Below are 18,872 nucleotides of genomic sequence, written 5' to 3'. Positions count from 1 at the left end.
AATCTAAGGAAACAAGCAATCCTTCCTTTTCAACAATAGCAGATAAGTGCATGCAAAGGCCAAGAAACCAGGCACAGGGTGCAGGAAGCGCACATGCATCAATCTCATCTCTCTGTCACATATTCAATAGCTTCAAATCAATTTTCAGATGCCTAATTTGGCTTCGCTCTCTCTTTTTTTTCCCCTTTTGTTATAAAGCAAATCTTAAATAATTACTTTGCTGCAGCCTAAAATGGAGTGATCAACTGGAACTTCTTTTATCAATATTGAGCACAAAAATGATTTCACATCAAAGAGTTTCTTAAGAGCATAAATTCGTTCAAGTTGAAAAGATGATATCGTAAATGGATACAAATTACACGTCAGTGAAAGAATACAGTTCTTGAAACCGTAGGCAGAGAGTTTTCAGTGCATAATCCAAAAATAGAGGAACCTCATTTCCAAAGAATTACTTGAGACTAGAGCTACTGATACCAAAACAATTGCTCCCATGCCTCTAAAATATGTTAGAGTGGGTCTCCCAACAGTGTGATTACGAAACATCCATGCAAGTCCTCAGTTAGCATGAACATAAGATAAAGCATCCATGACCCACTAAAACGATTGATTACTAAAAATATTTATGAGATTTAAAGAAAGAACAACCTAAAATACAGTTTTAAGATTGGTTAAGCTCCATTGGATATTCTGTAGTTTGTCGAAGAATAAACTCCGCTCTCCTCTTCTTATCATCCCTCTCTTCGTCGCTTAAAAAGAGTGTTGTCCTCTTCTCACCCTTCTTCAGCAAGCTCAAATCTATGGACTGACCCAAGAGTTTCTTGCCAGTTCTGAAGTTGAAATGAACAGCAGGCCTTTTTTCGGGAAGGAGTGTCTTTTCAACATATAATTCATTTGATGGCCCATCTTTCATTGCTTCAATGGCAGAAGCAAATGCCTCTAGAACAGAAACATGATTGCCCTTGCTCACTTCATCAGAAAGCTTAGCTGGGAAAACAACCTGTGACATATCTTTCTCCCCAGGTTGCAGTGGGGCAACAAGAAAAGGGTTACTTCCAGCTTCGTGCATTTTTCCCTTTTTAGCATCCACAACCATGGAAGCCGAAGTTCCAGTAGAACCATTACACACCAGTCTCTGTTGCAAACTCAGCAAAGCCCTCTCAGCCTTTCTCCGCTGCCTTGCTTGCTCAATCTTATCAGCACAAGGATCCGATGCCCTCTCATTCCACATAGGAGTATGAATATAAGTGTGGGGATCAGGGAAAGCCGGCAACCAACTTGGGATATGCTTTCCAGGCGGAGTTTCATTCATATGCTCAAAACTTGGAATCAGCTTCCTATTCCTAACAACTGGAAACTTAGGCACTGGCTGAGCAAATGGGATTTCCTCTTTGGAATCCACAAACTGAACCATTTCCCTAACTGTGCCAGAGCCTACAAGACAATTCCCAATCTCTGAAGCACCCGAAAATCCATGAGAAGCTCCCAAATCTTCTAAAGCCCGAGTTACATCAAACAGATTGCATTCCGTCCTACCAGCTAAATTAGCATGAAAACTTGCATTTTTTCCTAAGTCACAGAGGTATCCGATTGAGATGTCAGTAAGAGCCTCCAAAGCAGACTCTTTAAATCTCTCATAACCGACACTCTCACATATCTGTAACACCGCAATCTTTGAAACCGCTCTCCAAAAGTCATCAGCTTTCGGTCCTCCCAATGACAAACTACGCTGGTCTTCACTCTTCCTTGTATCTCTTGTACTCTCCACATCTCCATGGCTCATGTTCAAAACCTCATATCAAATTTTACAGATTTCCCCTCAAATTCTCACATTATCTTGTCTTTCATCCCATTAATCTCCAACTAATTACTCATATAAGAACTAGCCCTTACCCTCTATCTTGTCAATAGGAAAACTTATCGTTTTCTTAGAAGAAAAACCCAGGAACCAAACAAACCCAGTTTTTCTTTTTTTCTTTCTATATTTTCTCAGAAAACAAGTAAAAACAAAAAATAACAGCTGATTCCAAGAAGCCCTATAAACGGTTTAAACTTCTGCTTCTACAACAGAAAAAAAAAAAAAAGAATCAAATTTGTGGACAAAGAACAGAAATTGAAGCCTTACCAATCATCAAGAAGTTCAAATCAACTGGGAAAAAGAACAACTTCAGCTGGAATCGAAGAAACAGAGCCAAATTTTGAAGCGCACCAAACCCAAAACAAAACCCTAATAAAGACGTTAACTTTCCCAGTGGTTTTAAGTTTTTCCAAAAAAGGGTAAGGAAAGTAGAAGAAAAATGAGGGAAATTTGAGAAACTGAACAAAAACCCTTATAAGACCCTAAAAAAGGAGCGGATCAAGCGAAATTCAAATTCGAAACAGGTGAGCGTTAGAGGCCGATGCAGTGGAAGTTCTATTTGGGGGTTAATTTATAGACCTCTACACCACGCTCTCCAGTATCATTTACTTACTACTCGCTTTCAATTCGGGCCTAGCAGGCCGGCCCAAGACTATATTTTCATTTTATTTGTTGTTTTTATGTTCCTATAAAAACTTGGCTTGTGGTTGCAGGAGAGCCGAAGAAGAGCTGAAGACGGAGTGAAAGAGAGAAGCTTTGGAAATGGAGAAGTACTTTGGCAATGCATATAGAGGGGACCCAGGAGTGCCGCATTCTGGTCCGGATTGGTTCGTCAATATATGGATCGGGTCGGTTGCTTTCTCCGTTATCACTTGGTTCAACCCTTACATATGGCAGCTCGCTAACCAATTCAAGTAATTTTTACTCCCTTTTATGTTTATTGGACAGTTTCATCTCCAAGCTGTGATTTTGATGTTTAATTTCCCCAAGTGGTTTATTTAGGATTTTGTGATTGTGGTTGTAGATTGAAATTATTGAAAATGGTTGAAATTTATTTGCATTAAAGTTTATATTATTATTTTTTATTTCAATATTATAAGGTTGTGATTTTTAGTTTAATTATTAACAGTAGAAGGCAGATAATTTGTTGTTTCAATTAAGCTTATAGTCTGGTTTGAGGAATGGGTAGATTGTAGCATTTCTTCACTTTTGAAGTCTCAATTTCCCAGTTTTTGAGCAGTTGGCATTTGGCAAATGAACAAATTTTAGTGTTTAAGAGCTCCTATTGCTTATTTGCCGGCAGCTTTAGCAAGTTGGCTTTGTGCAAATTTCTCTTTCTTTTGGAATTTATAGCTATTTTCCTGACTAAATTGAGTTTGACATGTTTGGTTTATTGGTGGATTTTATAAAAAAATTCCGTTCTGAAGCTCTGGAATTATTGTCCTCCTTAACTTCTCGTACTTCTCTATAATATGCATGTATTTTGCCTCAGTAACTATGATCCACTTGAGGGCAGGTGCAAGGTACTTTTAATTTGTTTGTGATTTTGTAACTATTCTTGTACCAGAACAATTTCATCAAACATGCTTATATCAATGTAAAATTTTTCAGTAAGAACTTGCCATATTTGTGTTAGTCTTGCCAACATGAATATTTGACATTTTAATCCATCTGCAGAAACCAATAGGTCTCTCAATCATTGTATTTATACGAGTTTTTTTTTTTTTTTTCTTAAAAGATATCTGTGTAAGCCCCTTCAGCTATGTGTTCTGCTACTTATTTTATGCATAGGTGCCTGCTTCTGCATTCTTCTAATCTAGCCTTCAGTTATAAATTCCTCTTCAACCTCAATATCACAGGTCCAGATTTTTCTTTTTTTTTTTAATAGTTTGGAATATGTCAAATGACAAAGCAATGATATTTGAACACTACCATTGGAAGAAAGCAAAGGCAAAGAAACAACGATACAAAATTAAGGTATGTTGTTCGATATTTTAAGGTTTCTTTCTTGGATATCACAAACAACTATAAAAGCAAAGTCCTTTTAGAAGCGGACATAAAATGTTCTCATGAAACCTTCACTTTCTAGTCTTTTCAGTGGAATGAATACATGGACAAGGATCACAGGGACTCGTATTATTTCAACTGGCCTGTCTACTTCCCTTAGTTGTTCTTTTGTGTAGGCATGCTCTTTGATAAGTAGTTTGGACAAAGAGGATTGTTCCCGCTGAAAAGTTTGTGAACCATTATTGCTTCATCCTTTCTTTCCTACTGATTATGCTGTCTGGTGGATATGAAGTCTTTCTCTTTTATCAATCTTTATCTGTTTATTTCTTGTTATGCTGTTGTGTGAAGCCTATCTTTCTCATATCTTTCTCAAATCTGCTAATTCGATAATGCGGAATTTTTTTTTATATTGAAGAGGGTGAATGATTAGTGATTTTGTTGTTTAAAATACCAATAAGAACCGGGAACATGGGAGGGAGATTTTGTTGAATGCTAGGTTTAGAAAGTTAAAGGTATCATACATACATATGAATACAGTCTTAAAAATACTTGAGTGCCAAAAAGTCTTAGCTATTTGGTCTAATTCTAATTACTTGGATATGAATCACACAAACTTGAATTTGAAAACAAAAAAATGGAGATAAATTGCCTGGAGTGTTGTAAAATATGCAAGTGAATTATGATGATTCACTGAAATATAAATACAAATATAAGCAGGAAAGGGAAAATTTTCCATCTTCTGTTGTTGATAATAACTTTTTGTTGCACTTAATTTAACCTCATTAAAACTTGAAATGGAAAAAGATTACATCACATTCGAATCAATTTTGATTTTTGGGTACTTTGAGTTGAGTTTCAACTCTCAAGTAATTGAGATTTTTTAAGTGGATTTAAGTTGAGTTGCGTTTCAGACATATCAGTCGGATCGTATCAGTGTTGTTAGCTTATAGCTTTTGCCACCTGTGTTGGTACATGTTCCTGAAGTAATCCAATCAGAAACCATTCCAAGATTTTTTTTTTTCGAGTTACTAGCATACCCTCAAAACCATCTACACCCGTTTACACTACTACTTATATGGTTGAAACAAACATTGCGCGCTTTAACTCTTTTAAACTTGCAATCACCGAGTGCTAACTCCAATGTAACATTTAAGGACTGATCAAAGAACTACCATAAGACCTAAGAATCTGTGACGCAAACTACACGATGAGACTCTTGGTAGGCAATGCAAGGTATACGTATAGCATTTCGTACCTAAAAGATGGCAGATAAAATGAAGGAGAAGTTCATTAGGGGACCATAGAGTGTAGTGCTTTTTACATGTGATGTTTTTGACATTGATAGCTCAGTTGCACCCCCCATTTTAGTTGAATGAAATGTGCCTTTGACATTCCACTTTCAGAACCTGCAAACACAATCTACTTAAAAGATTTACACTTCAACCCAAGTTAACTCTCAAAACCTGACCCTAATTCCTATCATAAGCACACAACTTAAATCCCTAATTTTTCCTAGCCCACCTCATAACTGTGTATCACATCATGACATTTGCATTAAACTCCACAATATAGACTCATGTTAAAATTATGGCCTTATGCTGGATAAAACATACAATATTAGCAACATTGCGAACAACATGGTTGCAAAATATATGAAAGAGCGAAATGAAACAACTATTGCACCATGGCTTGATGCATGCGGATGCATAATTCTATCATGAAGCTTCTATCACAATCATCAGAAGTTGGCCATCCCTAAGCACCTCATGAAATTGGAAAAAAAATGCTCAAATTGAGGAAACCACATTTAACATGTCTGGGGCAGAATAAATCATCACAACAGACAACAGAGATAAGGAAATTTAGTACGATGGTTACATCCATTTCATGGCAGACACAGTTCACAGATAATCACATGAATGAACAGAACAACTAAATGCAGGAAAGAAACAAGCACTATAGTAATCTCATTTTCACGGCTAACATAGTACACAACATACAACATGCTAGGAGAACAAAGAACATGCTTCAACCAGCACAAGTAAAGAAATGATTGACTACTTTTTTGGGACAAGTGTATATGGCAAAAATGGAAAAGATAAGCCATCACAAATATACATTCCTTTCAAAGCAAGTCAAGGCAAACTAGCTTTAAGGCTGGACAAAGAAATCCAGGTATATATGAAGAAACTATCAAAATATGAATTAGCATCTTGTGCAAAATTGTTCATGATTGAGAAAAAATTATATGAGCACACTTCCAAGGTCAGGCATGTATGGGATAACCAAGTTTAGCAAGCATACATAAAATTATACATGACTCATTTCTCCATTCACAGTCTTACATTGTCATTCTGTGAATTAAGGAACAGAATATTCATCAAACAAAATTCATTTAAATGGAAAAGGACCATTATAAAGCATACTTAAGAATTCATTAACATAAATACTAATTAACCATCAGTATTCACTACCACTCGGCAATTTTATTCCTTAGACAGCAAGACTATATAGAATGGGGTAATCTCTTTACATATAGTGTTATCAGACTGTTGGCTTCCTCTCAAATCCGGTGCCAGGATCATCATTGGAAGGGAAAACCTGAAGCCCAGTAACCATGGCAGCTGGTGGACCACGACGGCATCTCTGCTCCATCCCCTGAACAGAGTCCGGGCTCCCAGAGAAAAGAGCTTCCACTGAACCATCCCTCCTGTTCCTAACCCAACCTTTCAAGCACAGTTGAGTGGCATTCTCTATCGTCCAGTTCCTATAGAACACACCCTGAACCCTACCCTTTATGACAACCCGCACCTGCACCATCAAATTCCACAATCCATTACAATCAATATAGAAATAGAGATTTAAATACCTAAACTGCACAATCAAATCAAGAGAGGTCCATCACCTTCAAAATGTTAAACTTTCCAAGGTAACATCCAAAAGCCACTATATAAAAATAATAATAAACTGACATAAAACCCTAATTGGCACAAACTAAATTGATTAATATACAGAAAATTCCAAATATATGCCCATTATATATGCAAATTTGAATTTCCCAAAGGAACAACCAAAACCAATTATTAAAACCGAAGGAAGAGACTATAACCCTCATTAGCACAGACTAAAAATAAGTGCTTTATCCACCCATTATAGCACTTCTCTCACTAAACTGAAATTTCCAACTAAAACAACCAAAACCCAATACATAGACTAACCTTAAATTAAAATTCAACCTTGAAATCAGAGTTTGATCAAAGAAATCAATTTTTTTTTCAAAAACCCAGTATTCGAATAAGCATAATATTTCAATTATTCGTAACAAGAGACGTAGAGAAACTCACTGTTTTGGTTTGGGAAGGCTGAGGGGAGTCATTGGCAGCCTGAGGAGTAGCCATTGAAGTTAAAAGAGATCGAAGAGGATGAAAACTAAGTGGGAACAAAGAAGGAAGAGAAGGCTGAGAAAGAGAAAAACGAGAGCAAAGCGGAAAAGAAGGATGAAGAGAAGAAGGGTTAGAATAAGAGAGAAAGGGGAATCTATGAGCAGAATAACTCCTTGCATATTGGGAACATTTGTTGTGTAAAATAATCAAGATTCTTGATGTTCCGAAGTATGAGGAATCTGTTGTATGTATGCTTGATGATTTTTTTAGGTTAAGGCTGGCCTGGGTGGTTGGGCTGATGCCATTTTGGTTTTGACTATTTGAAATGTGTGGCTTTTATTGGTGGATATCATTGGTGAATTATGTGGCTTCCAACTCTAATAGATTTTTTTTCTGGCAAACTGACTACTATTTCTGGGCTGCTAATACAATAAAGAGTAACCATGGAGAAAGAATCCAAAGATTAGAGACACATAGCTGAAGTATTAAGCTGATTGATATATTTATAGAGAAGCAAAAGAAGATGGGGAACATACCATTTGGGGGTTAAAGAATTTATCAGCTTCAGGATTGTCCATAACTCACGAAGGCAGAGAAGGTCCAAAAGGATGTAAACAATGTCAGAGCAGATGGCAAAGAGGAGGATCAGGATGAAGAATACAAGCGTTACGCGTAAAAGAATGATGAAGAGGATGAATGCAATGATGGTTTGGAAGAAGAACAAGATAGGAGAATCTGAGATCAGCATTGTTTTTTGTTATCACCCTTTTGGTACAATGGAAGTTTTCAATGGTTAAAAGGCAGAAAGATTACCCAAGTTCTTGAGGTTTCTAGGATTCCTTAGTTAATGGACGACCAATGCATGATCAGTTCTCGAAGAACTCTTTCCGAAGCTTCTGAAGGCTTCTTTACAAATAAAAAGCAAAAGAAAAACCAATCCATACTCTACATTTGGCGAATCATTTAAAAAAAAAATCTTTCTATCATGCTGTTAAAGAGAGTAGGATAAGATAATTTCTCTTAATTTATAAGTACCAAATCCCCTGATATACCACCAGATCATCTCTAGTCTTGAACAATTTGCATTTACTGAAAAATGCGTTCCAAAAGCCATATATTGCATCACATTTCAAAAGAAAATTCTCCCAATTTTTTTCTTTTTTTTGCTAAGCAACATCCCATATAGACCAGGCCCAATATCAAGCCATCAAAGAACTTGGGCTGTTTGTGTTTGGAGCTGAGGGTAAACTGATTCTCATGGACCCAAGAAAGTTACTTTAATGAACCCAATTTGGATTCCGGCTGGCGGCTGCCATGGGCCTGCTAAAGTTTTCAACTTTCATGCATCAAAGCTCGTTATTGCTTTGTCTCTCTTTTTCCTTCTTTTGGGGCTAAAGTTAAAAAATGCGGAAAAGTCGATACTGAAAACTAAAATCAAGCAAATGCTCGTATTGTTTCCTCCTAATCGAAATTACAGATTCAAAGCTTTGATTGAAGATTCAAAGACACTTTCATATCAAGAGTTGAATATTTGCCAAAAGGTTAGACTAAAGAAAACTTGATGGAGTGCACGTGGGCTGTGAATAGAAACAAATACTGATTAAAACACTTTTTTGACCAGAAACCCAAGTTGAAAAAAAAAAAGGAAAATTTTAAGCTTTAATTTGGTAAAGAAGCACTATCAATATGTAATATTTATATACGATTATTGAATCAAATAATATTAATTTATTAATAAAATGAATTAGAAATAGCATTTTATTAATGACTAAATTTAAAAAACTATATATTAATTTTTTATACATATATTTTAAAAGATGATATTTATTCATTAATAAAATAATATCATATAATTTACTAACAATATATAAAATTTATACACTGATAATGTATAAAATATAAATTAAAAAAAATTCTTTAATGGTTTTGATAATAAGCCTACTAACAACTTAATATTAAAAGTGTTCATTCGATCAATTTAATTAATTTTAAACTAAATTATTCAAAATTAATTTAATTTAATTATGTTATTTCATTTTCGTTAATTGAATATGTTAGTTTTGAAAATTAATCGACTAATCAGTTAAATTTTTTAGTTAATCAAATAATAAATAACTTTTACGTTAAATTATATTTTAAACTCTTAATTTTTCATATTTAAAATAAATTAAATAAAATCATCTAATAAAATATTCAAATATCAAAATTTTAATTTAAAAACTCTAATAAATTTTAAAATAAAATAATTTATTTCATATATTTTTAGTATTATGAAAGTCAAAATTTTTTTTTAAAATTAATTTCGATAACCAACTTAAATTAATTTAATAATCAATCAATTAATCAAATTAAATCAATTCAATTGATCAATTATATTAAAATCGAATTTTGAAACCCTTAATTATCATTGTGTTTGACAAATAAAATAACAGAAAAAATCATAACACATAAGGGAAAAAATTAGTAATACTTTTGAGTTGTTAACAACAACCTATAAAATTTAGACTACATATTAAATAAAGGATTTTGAACTTATTGCAAAAATATATTAATTGAAAAAAAAAAGCAAAAAAACAAAACCTTCTGCCCTTGGCAGTCAAATTGTGGAATTTGAAATTGAAAAAGGAGCTGAGAAAAAAAAAATATAGAACATGGGAAGGAGGAAAGAGGATGAGGTGCGGCTGAATTGGGGAAAAGGACACCAAACATTTAGCGTGCAATTTCAAACTCCAACAAGGCGCCATGTGTAACTGACGTGGAATGGGACCCAAGTGTCCCCTTCATTTCCGGTGGCTAACTACACATTTATTTCATTGTACCGATCCCTTTCCTCCATTTAAATATAATAATTTAAAATATAATATGATAATAAATATAAAATATAAAATATAAAATATAAAATATAAAATATAAAAATAATATAATTTAAAATTTTAATAAAAATTATAAATTTATATTACATATTTTCATATTTATATAAATTATGATACATAATTTTTATATAAAAATATAATATAAATTTATAAATAATTAATATTTTACATTATATAAATAATATATCTAATCGGAGTAAAATCAATGATTATACATAACATTCCCCCTGGCCCGTATCAGATGGTCCATGTCCAAATCCTTATCAAAACCCATTCCCTATCATCAATGGCATGCATTTATGCATGTCAAGCATGCATGGATGCATGGGGGCATTCTCACAATTCAACGTCATCACTCTTCCTCCTTTCTTAATTTGTTTTTATTTTTATATTGTGAGTGATCCTGACAGATCAATATCCATCTTTATTAGTTTTTTTTCTATTACAATTCATTATCTTCTTCTTATAATTTCCAAATTAGGTTATCCTAAATCCATTATCAATATTTTAAAATCTCTTAAGAATATATAATAGCCTACGTTATCACCCTTGAGGAGGCCACCCCTCAAAATCTTGTTAAATTTCTATAAATTTTTGGTGTGAACAAATTTAAGCGAGGTTTCTTCATTTCAAAATCAAAGTATATCATAGCAAAGACTTGCATTAAAATTAGAATATTGGTAAAAGCTTCTTTTGAGAAAGCTTCCTATAATAATTAACTTACATTTATTGGTAATTGCAGCTTGATTTAGAACACAAGTTTTGCAAATAGTCAATAGATAAGTAAGCAACCAAAGAAGATTCTGGTGACTTTGTTTTTTTTGGTTGGATTAGTCCAATAGCACTTAATTAAGGTCTCTGGAAGCTTATCATTTCTTGCACTTTAAAATTTAATCTGTTGGGTCACATGCACGAACTAGCTATTGGCCAATTGATTAATCAGTTTTTGACTTGCTTGAGCCATCATTCAATAGCATTTTTTTTTTAATTTTAAAATCTTTTTTCAACACTAACATAAATAATTAAAGTGTTGATAAAGCCAGTACAAAATTTAATTTGGTACTCAAAACTTAATTGAAATCAAAACGTAAAATTTTTAACATGCTTTTGATTCGATCTTTGTAACCAAATAAAACGGTGTAAACATCAAGGTTCCATCAAATTTGGTTGATAGTTAAATTTATTAATTTATATTATCGTATTATATAAAATATTATATTTATATCATATTTTATATAAAAATTATGTATGATAGTTTGTATTGATATAAAAATATAAAAAAAAAAATTTTTTTGATTTTTTTAAAAATTTTAAACTATATTATTTATATATTATTTATTTATATTATTTTTATATTATGTTTTAAATTGTCAATAATAGAGATAGTAAATGAATGAGTTGGATCCAATCATTTCAAGTCAGGTTAATTATTTTAGTTCAAAAAAATTTTAATTATATCAAGTGCAATCATTTTATATTTAAGATTTAGGTCATTATTTTGGATTTAAACTATATGGCTTTGTTATTCGGATTATTTGGATGCAGATAATTATTTAGGGTTCAAATTATGTTTATATCTAAAAGCAAAACAAATTAAGTTAAGATCATTTTGAATTAAAGAAAACAAAAAAAAAAAATAATCTATGAGTGCAGTTAGGTACGTATGTGATTGAAACCCCGACCTCCTTATCTCACAGTCATGAGCCATGACATACAGGCTTACGAGGCTTCCACTTGGAACAGTGGCTCAAGATTGGTTTCATCACCCCAATGTGGCCTAATCAAGGGGGTCCATTGCCAATGCTAGTTGCAATCATCGCCAGCAAGAAAACTTGGTTCTTAGCTTGACAAACATATATATTACAGTGAAAAGCGGATACAATGGTTTTGGGTTTTTTCCATTCAAATCAAGTCTCTTCGTACTCAAATTAACCATCAATGATATTAAATTCTAGAAGAGCATCAATTTAAAGGAAATTTGATTATTAGACATATGTATTATCATGAAATGAAATAAATTTGACTTTTGTGTGTGGAAATGTAGAGCTTTGTGTGAAATATATATATATACACGTATGTTAGGGGGTATTTGATGGTCAAAAAGGTATGTTGATATTTTTTTTTTAAAAGCTTTTAGTAGATAATTAGGGATATTTTTATCATTTGCATCGACCTGACATGTCAGGTTGGTCTGACATGCTCAGTATCATATCAGCTTGACACTGTCTTATCCCCTGATGGTTTCCTATTGCTTATTTATAAATATAAAAGTCTAGGTACCATTAATGTAAGTTGATCCTATACCCATTTCTTCCTTCCTACTTCCTTCTCGACTTCATTCTATTTGAGCTACGCATTAGATTGTAAACGCAAGGAACACATCTTGTCTTTGCCTTTTACTACCCTTTTCTTTTGTTTTTCTAAGAACGTTCTGAGGTTAGAGCTCGGAACAAACATTTGACGCCCTAGGTATGGGCCTTTTTTCACTCATTAGCCAAGCACAAAGCAATATTGCCAAGAAAAAAACCTTAGAAGAAGGAGAGACAACCATCTCAGCTGGAACAATAACCCACGTGGAACCGACCATGAAACAATTTCAAGCCTTGACCAAATAGATGTAGGCCCTTAAGCAAATGTTACAAATCATAACCCCACTGTAAGTTTCAAAAATGCATAACCTAATTACCCTTGGTCGAGGAGCCGCTATCAGACAATTGAGTTATAAATAGGTGAAAGTCTTTTCGACCTCTAAAGAAGAGGAGCACACCACCCTAGTCCACCAATACCTTAGCCATAACTCAACATATGCTATGACCTAAAATCCAAACAAATAAACCCTAAACTCCAATCGAACAGATATTTAAAAGCTCGGATGCAGGCCATGAAAAAAAAAGCTAAAAATGAAAATAATAGCCTTTGAGGATGAGCTCAAGTTCCTAGAGACCTTGAATTTATTGAAGAAATTGATAGAGCCATGCTTCCTAAAGGATTTAAAATGCCGACCTTGAAAACATATTATGATACTTTCGACCTTTTCGATCATTTAGAACTTTATAGGACTAACATGATAATGCAGGGCACAGATGAAACTCTAATGTGCAAAACCTTGGCTACCATATTGAAGGGCGTAGCTCGATCCTAGTACAACAACCTGGAACCAAGGTCAATCACCACATTTAAAGAGCTCAGTCACTCTTTTCTATCTTGATTTGTTAGTAGTCAAAGAGCAAAAAAGATAACTTTAAGCTTGATGCCAATTTACCAAGGTCAAAATAACTCTTTAAAGAGCTACATTACGTGTTTTAACACGGAAGCTCTACAAGTTAAAGACTTGGAGTAAATGGTCGCTGTGGCCACCTTGACAAGTGAACTCAACGACAAAGAGTACCACTTAAAGTTAACTGTCACTAGAACCACCTAGAACTCTAGCTGACGTCTTATTGATAAGTATATAAATGTTGAAGCTATAATGAAAACTAATCGAGATGAGAAAGGCTTATCCCCCTTATTCGATCGTAAAAAAGGTAAAGATTTTTATGATATTCTCCTGAGAGAGAGATAGCATAGGGCTAAAAGCTTAAGTGGAAAAAAAAGCTACACTGCACTAAATGCCTTTTAAGAAAGGATTTTGATACAAATTGAAAAAAAATTTGATCTCAAATGGCCAAAGCCATTAAGATAAAATACAACGAGAGATCCGACCAAAATATATACCTTTCACAAAGACATAAGCCATAACACTGAAGATTATGTTGACTTGAAAAATGAGATTGAAACCTTGATAAGGAGAGGTTAGCTAAGAAGGTTTGTGGAACAAAAAAAATAAGGCTAGTTCAAAACAAATTATAGACAATATCAAAGAGAACCCATCTAAGGCAAAGAAAAAAGGCCAAAAAAGGGAAGAAAAAAATACTAAAAAAATTATGTGAAACAAAAATAAGATCGAATTGATAATAATAGATTGATCGTCAAAGTGATTAATGTGATCACTGGAAGTAGCTCTACCTTGACCAAAAAGAAATCCAACCCAGGCATGATCATGGCAGTGGGCACTATGGTAAAAAAAAAAATATTGGAGAGATGAGCCAATCTCATTTAGCCTACAAGACCTTGAAAAAATCCAGCACACTCATAATGATGTTATAGTGATCACGATCATAGTGTACAACATGTAGTCGAGAAAATCTTATTCGATAATGGAAGCTCGATCGACATTATATACTATAGTACCATAAAGAATATGGAAATTGGTGAAGATCGGTTGCAATTGATCACTACAACATTGGTGGGATTCAAGAATAAACAAGTGTCCGTAAAATGAGTAATCAAACTGTTGATCTTTTTAGGACAAAACCCAAGACAATCACCTCGATCATAGAATTTATAATGTTGGACATCACGATATTAGGCTAACCCAGCCAGTCTGTTATGTGGCTTATAGGTTCAACTCCCTGTTTGAAAGTAAAATTCTCAACACCTAATAGGGTTGGAGAGGTTAGGGAAGACCAATCCATGGCACATCAGTGTTATATTATAATAATGAAAAAGATGACTGAAAAGTAGATTGACAGTTCAATCGAGAATGAAAGCACAAAGAAAGGATAAACGACGAAAGCTGATAAGAAGTAGGAAGCCACAAGTAAAAACATAGAACGTAAAATTGACCTGACATAAGCATACTTTTAAGCCACTTTGAGCTATTAAGCTCTAACAAAAAGAAAACTTTTATTCTGTTTTTTGAATTTTTTGAGGTAACTCTAAAGATGACCAAGTTTTTAAGTTGGCATAAACAATCGCATGTCATTTGGACTGAGCTAATATGCTAATCAAAATATAGTATGAAATGAAAAATACATACCAATTTTACTACATGCATATTCAGCAAGTTATCCATAATATATTAATCATCATATCAAGATCTGTTTTAGCAAAGAATGATCTCGACCTAATTGAATAAAAAGAGATAATTGATCAAAACTTAAATTCAGATGAAATCGACCTGAACCAGTCAAAGATCTTGTAACAGTCCTATTCTGGGAAGGCATCCTTAAAAAATATATACAGATCAAAATCAAACTTCAACATAAGGATCAGTTAATTTAACGCTTGAGAGATAATGCCGACCTATTTGTCTAGACATCATTTAATATGCTCAGGATTGATATCGAAGTGATCATTCATAGGCTGTACATTAATCTCGAGGTAAAACTAGTTCGATAAAAAAAAAGAATCTTTATCCGATAAAGATAACAAGCCATCAAAGATGAGGTTAATAAATTATTATGAGTAAGCTTTATTAGGGAGGTTTACTACCTTAAATGGATAGCCAACGTGGTCATAGTAAAAAAAACACATCAAAAAAATAAAAGATAAGCATTGACTTTATCGACTTAAACAAAGCCTACTCGAAAAATAGCTTTTCTATCCCTAGCATAGATCTACTGGTGGACAATAGTGCCAATATGGCCTCTTCAGTTTTATGGATGTGTATTCTGGTTACAACTAAATCAAAATGCTAAAGGACAATGAGAAAAAAATAGCCTTTATTACTGAGAAAGGCCTTTACTGTTACAAGGTAATATCTTTCAGATTGAATAATACACGAGTGACCTATTAAAGGCTAGTAAACAAAGTGTTTAAAAATTATCGATTACAATATAAAAATATATGTGGATGACATGATAGTTAAGAGTAAGAGCTTGATCAAGCATCTAAAATATCTCAAAGAGACATTTAACACATTGAAAAAGTATAATATGAGGCTTAACCTAAGCAAATGTGCTTTTAGGGTCCCCTCGGGTAAGTTCTTCAGTTACATGATTAATAAAAAAAGAATAAAAGCAAGCCCAAAAAATGTTCAAGCAATCCTAAACATGAAAGAATTGACCTCGATAAAAGAAGTACAGAGGTTAACTGAAAAAATAGCCATCCTAAGTCGATTCATGTCTAGGTCAGTAGACTAATGTCTATCATTTTTTAAAATTCTCAAAAATATCTTTGACTTCAGGTGGATTCTTTAGTGTCAAAAAACTTTTGAAGAACTCAAAGAATTCTTATCCTCTTTACCTATTCTATCTAAGCTAAGGTTCAATGAAACCTTATACTTATACTTATCCACTATGGACCAAGCTATTAGCTCGATTTTGGTCTAAGAGGAATAAAGGAAATAGAGACCGGTGTATTTTGTGAGTAAAGTATTAACATGGCCTAAAATCAATTGCAATAGTATAGAAAAATTAAATTACGTAGTTGTCACATTGGCAAAAAAATTTAGGCCATATTTTCAAGCCCATGAAATCCACGTGTTGATCGATCAACCACTAAGATAGGTTTTACAAAAGCTCAAAATATCAAAAAGGCTAATCAAATAGGTAATAGAGCTCAGTGAAATTGACCTACACATTTTACCTAGGTTAACAATGAAATCTCAAATGCTAGTAGATTTCATCATAGAACTCACTTCAGGTTACCTTGAAAGATAACTCGAGAACAAAATAGATACCCTAGATAAGAAAAACTAAAAGCTTTTTGTTGACGGATCAGCTATATACCATAGTGAAGAAGTTGATCTTATTTTAATCAGTCTGAAAGAATTACAATACACATACACCTCGAGATTTAAGTATAGGGCTTCTAATAATGAAGCAAAATACGATACACAAATAGCTAGTTTAAAATTGGCCACCAAACTCAATGTTAAATATATAATCCCGTATAGTGACTCTCAACTAGTGGTCAACCAAATAAATAGAGAGTTTGAAGCTCGAGAGGACATAATTTAAAAGTATATGGACAAGGTATTAGACTTAGTGGCTTATTTTGAAAAAGTCGAGGTGAAAAAAATATCGAGATTAAAAAATTCATTAATAGACTCTTTATCTAAGTTAGCATTAGAAATAAAAATAAAAGTATAGGTCAAGTTTTGGTAAAAGAACTGACATATAAGAGCACTGAAGATAAGCTCATAGGATAAATCATAGAAAAAATAACCTAAATGATACTGATTAAAGAATATCTAACTACGAAAATATTACCAAAAGATAGAATTTAAGCTAAAGCACTAATAAAGAACAATTTTTGGTACACGATGATTAAGAAAAAAATTATGTAAAAGGTTCCTTAACCTACCTTATCTAAAATGTGTTGATGAAAAAGAGGCAGACTACATCTTACGAGAAATCCATGAAGAAATATATGGAAACCACATTGGATCTTAGCCACTAGCATATAAAGTGCTTAGGTAAGGCTACTATTAGCCTATTATCAGAAGGGATGTAATCGAATTGGTAAAGAAATATGATAAACATCAGAAGTTTGCTCATGTGCAATATCTCCCTTCGACTGAACCCACCCTTATCATCATTTTATGACTCTTTATGCAATGAGGAGTGGATGTTCTCAACTCATTTACCTTGACCATGGGCCAGAGAAGATTTTTCTTAATAACGATAGATTACTTCATGAAATAGCTTAAAACCATGACTTTAGCCACTACTACAGAGGTCTAAGTGGAGAAACTTATGTAAAATAATATAGTTTGCAGATTTAGCTTACCTCAATCTATAGTAATAAACTGTGACAAACAATTTGAAAACCCAAAGTTCAAGAAATGATGTTCAAACCTTCACATTGACCTTAGGTTCACGTCAGTTGCTCATCTTCAGTCCAATGGGTAGGTTAAAGCTGTGAACAGAACAATATTAAAAGCCCTGAAGAAGAGACTTGATGCAGCAAAAGAGAAATGGATCGACAAGCTACCAAGGATGCTATAGGCCCTGAAGATAACTATGAAAGTACCAATTAGTGAAACTCTATTCCACCTGGCATTTGAAATAGAGGTTGTGGTACATGTTGAGATTGACCTTTCAAACTTAAGAGTCAAATTAAGGTTAGAAAAAAAAATGAAAAAGCATTTAGGTTCGACCTAAATATTGTCTAAAAATAATAGGACATAGCCCTAACACAGATAGCAGCTTATCAACAAAAGGTAGTCAATTATTATAATAAAAAGGTTAAACATAAGCACATCAGGAAGGATGACCTAGTATTTAGAAAAGTTAAAGCCTCAGTAGTAGATAATCGAGGTGAAAAATTAACATTAACCTAAGAAGGACCATATGTAGTTACAAAGATCGTCTATGATGTGATCTACAAGCTATAAGATATGAATGACAACATCATCTCAAGGACATGGAATATAAATAATTTAAAGGTCTACTTTCAGTAGCTCAGTCTCAGTCAAGCTCACACTTGTATATTGTACTGAAATGTAAAAAATCAAACTATGCTTAATGAGCTTATGCCTAAATGATCTAACAAAATTTGATTTAGAACTTAGATCAATTCTCAAGTTAATTTAGTCAAAATGATTATGTAAATTCTCAATTTAGTTAACCAGGCTTAAATTTTTTTGATTAATCGTGCTTAAACTTGTGCAAATAAAAAAAAATTATAACAAAACTGAGTTGAAACTTGAATTGAATTGAATAAAAATTTTTTATTTCATTTCTGTTAAATACAAAAATTGTTTGTCAAATAAGTCATCAACATTTGAGGTTACTACAAAAATTGACCTCATACATTAACAAAATATTTACAAAAGTTAAAAAAAAAAAAAATCGCATGTTAGTGGCAGCAGGAGCAACATCCTCATCAGTAGAAACAACAACAACTACCTCAACCTTTTTAGCCTCTTTCACCTCATCCTTCATGCTAAGAACAACCTCATGCTCTTGTCTATGGCCTCATCATCAT

At 33.2% G+C, this 18,872-nt stretch overlaps 2 protein-coding genes and 1 pseudogene across 8 annotated transcripts; 1 reads left to right on the top strand and 2 right to left on the bottom strand.

The window, feature by feature from the left end:
* Positions 1–297: 297 nt before the first annotated feature.
* On the bottom strand, positions 298–2,416 carry LOC111296091 (transcription initiation factor TFIID subunit 8 pseudogene; annotated as a pseudogene). Its single transcript, XR_016326181.1, has one exon. The product of XR_016326181.1 is annotated as a transcription initiation factor TFIID subunit 8 pseudogene (transcript).
* On the top strand, positions 2,235–4,195 carry LOC111297821 (uncharacterized). 5 transcript variants are annotated; one of them, XM_089741384.1, is made up of 5 exons: positions 2,235–2,379; positions 2,569–2,769; positions 3,594–3,646; positions 3,744–3,832; positions 3,954–4,195. In XM_089741384.1, exons 2-5 carry the CDS (start codon positions 2,618–2,620, stop codon positions 4,020–4,022), a joined length of 363 nt encoding a protein of 120 aa, XP_089597510.1. In that variant the 5' UTR covers positions 2,235–2,379; positions 2,569–2,617; the 3' UTR covers positions 4,023–4,195. The 5 variants fall into 5 exon arrangements, with proteins under 5 accessions (XP_089597510.1, XP_089597512.1, XP_089597509.1 ...); XM_089741383.1 differs by having other exon boundaries at positions 2,240–2,379; positions 3,945–4,195; XM_089741386.1 differs by lacking the exon at positions 3,594–3,646 and having other exon boundaries at positions 2,238–2,379; positions 3,715–3,832.
* A 1,968-nt stretch (positions 4,196–6,163) lies between these two features.
* LOC111297820 (uncharacterized) lies at positions 6,164–8,115 on the bottom strand. 2 transcript variants are annotated; one of them, XM_089741388.1, is made up of 2 exons: positions 7,782–8,115; positions 6,164–6,673 (listed from the first exon to the last, which is right to left on the bottom strand). In XM_089741388.1, the coding sequence occupies exons 1-2, from the start codon at positions 7,821–7,823 to the stop codon at positions 6,407–6,409; spliced, it is 309 nt and encodes a 102-aa protein (XP_089597514.1). In that variant the 5' UTR covers positions 7,824–8,115; the 3' UTR covers positions 6,164–6,406. The 2 variants fall into 2 exon arrangements, with proteins under 2 accessions (XP_089597514.1, XP_022748164.2); XM_022892429.2 differs by lacking the exon at positions 7,782–8,115 and adding an exon at positions 7,207–7,400.
* Between the last annotated feature and the right edge of the window lie 10,757 nt (positions 8,116–18,872).

This window comes from Durio zibethinus, chromosome 12 (genome assembly GCF_047325235.1).
Source record: "Durio zibethinus cultivar Kanyao isolate XHJ-2024 chromosome 12, ASM4732523v1, whole genome shotgun sequence".
Classification (NCBI taxonomy): domain Eukaryota; kingdom Viridiplantae; phylum Streptophyta; class Magnoliopsida; order Malvales; family Malvaceae; genus Durio; species Durio zibethinus.
The sequence above is the reverse complement of the archived record's forward strand: the minus strand, read 5'-3'. Positions and strand labels throughout refer to the sequence as shown.

Excerpts from the sequence above, each read along its gene's own strand:
- LOC111297821 (XM_089741383.1), top strand. The coding sequence starts at position 2,618 with ATGGAGAAGTACTTTGGCAATGCATATAGAGGGGACCCAGGAGTGCCG. Across the intron at positions 3,647-3,743 it reads GCTACTTATTTTATGCATAG|TTTGGAATATGTCAAATGAC; the intron begins GTGCCTGCTTCT and ends TTTTTTTAATAG. Across the intron at positions 3,833-3,944 it reads AACAACGATACAAAATTAAG|TCTTTTCAGTGGAATGAATA; the intron begins GTATGTTGTTCG and ends TTCACTTTCTAG.
- LOC111297820 (XM_022892429.2), bottom strand. The coding sequence starts at position 7,260 with ATGGCTACTCCTCAGGCTGCCAATGACTCCCCTCAGCCTTCCCAAACC. Across the intron at positions 6,674-7,206 it reads AGCCTTCCCAAACCAAAACA|GTGCGGGTTGTCATAAAGGG; the intron begins GTGAGTTTCTCT and ends TTGATGGTGCAG.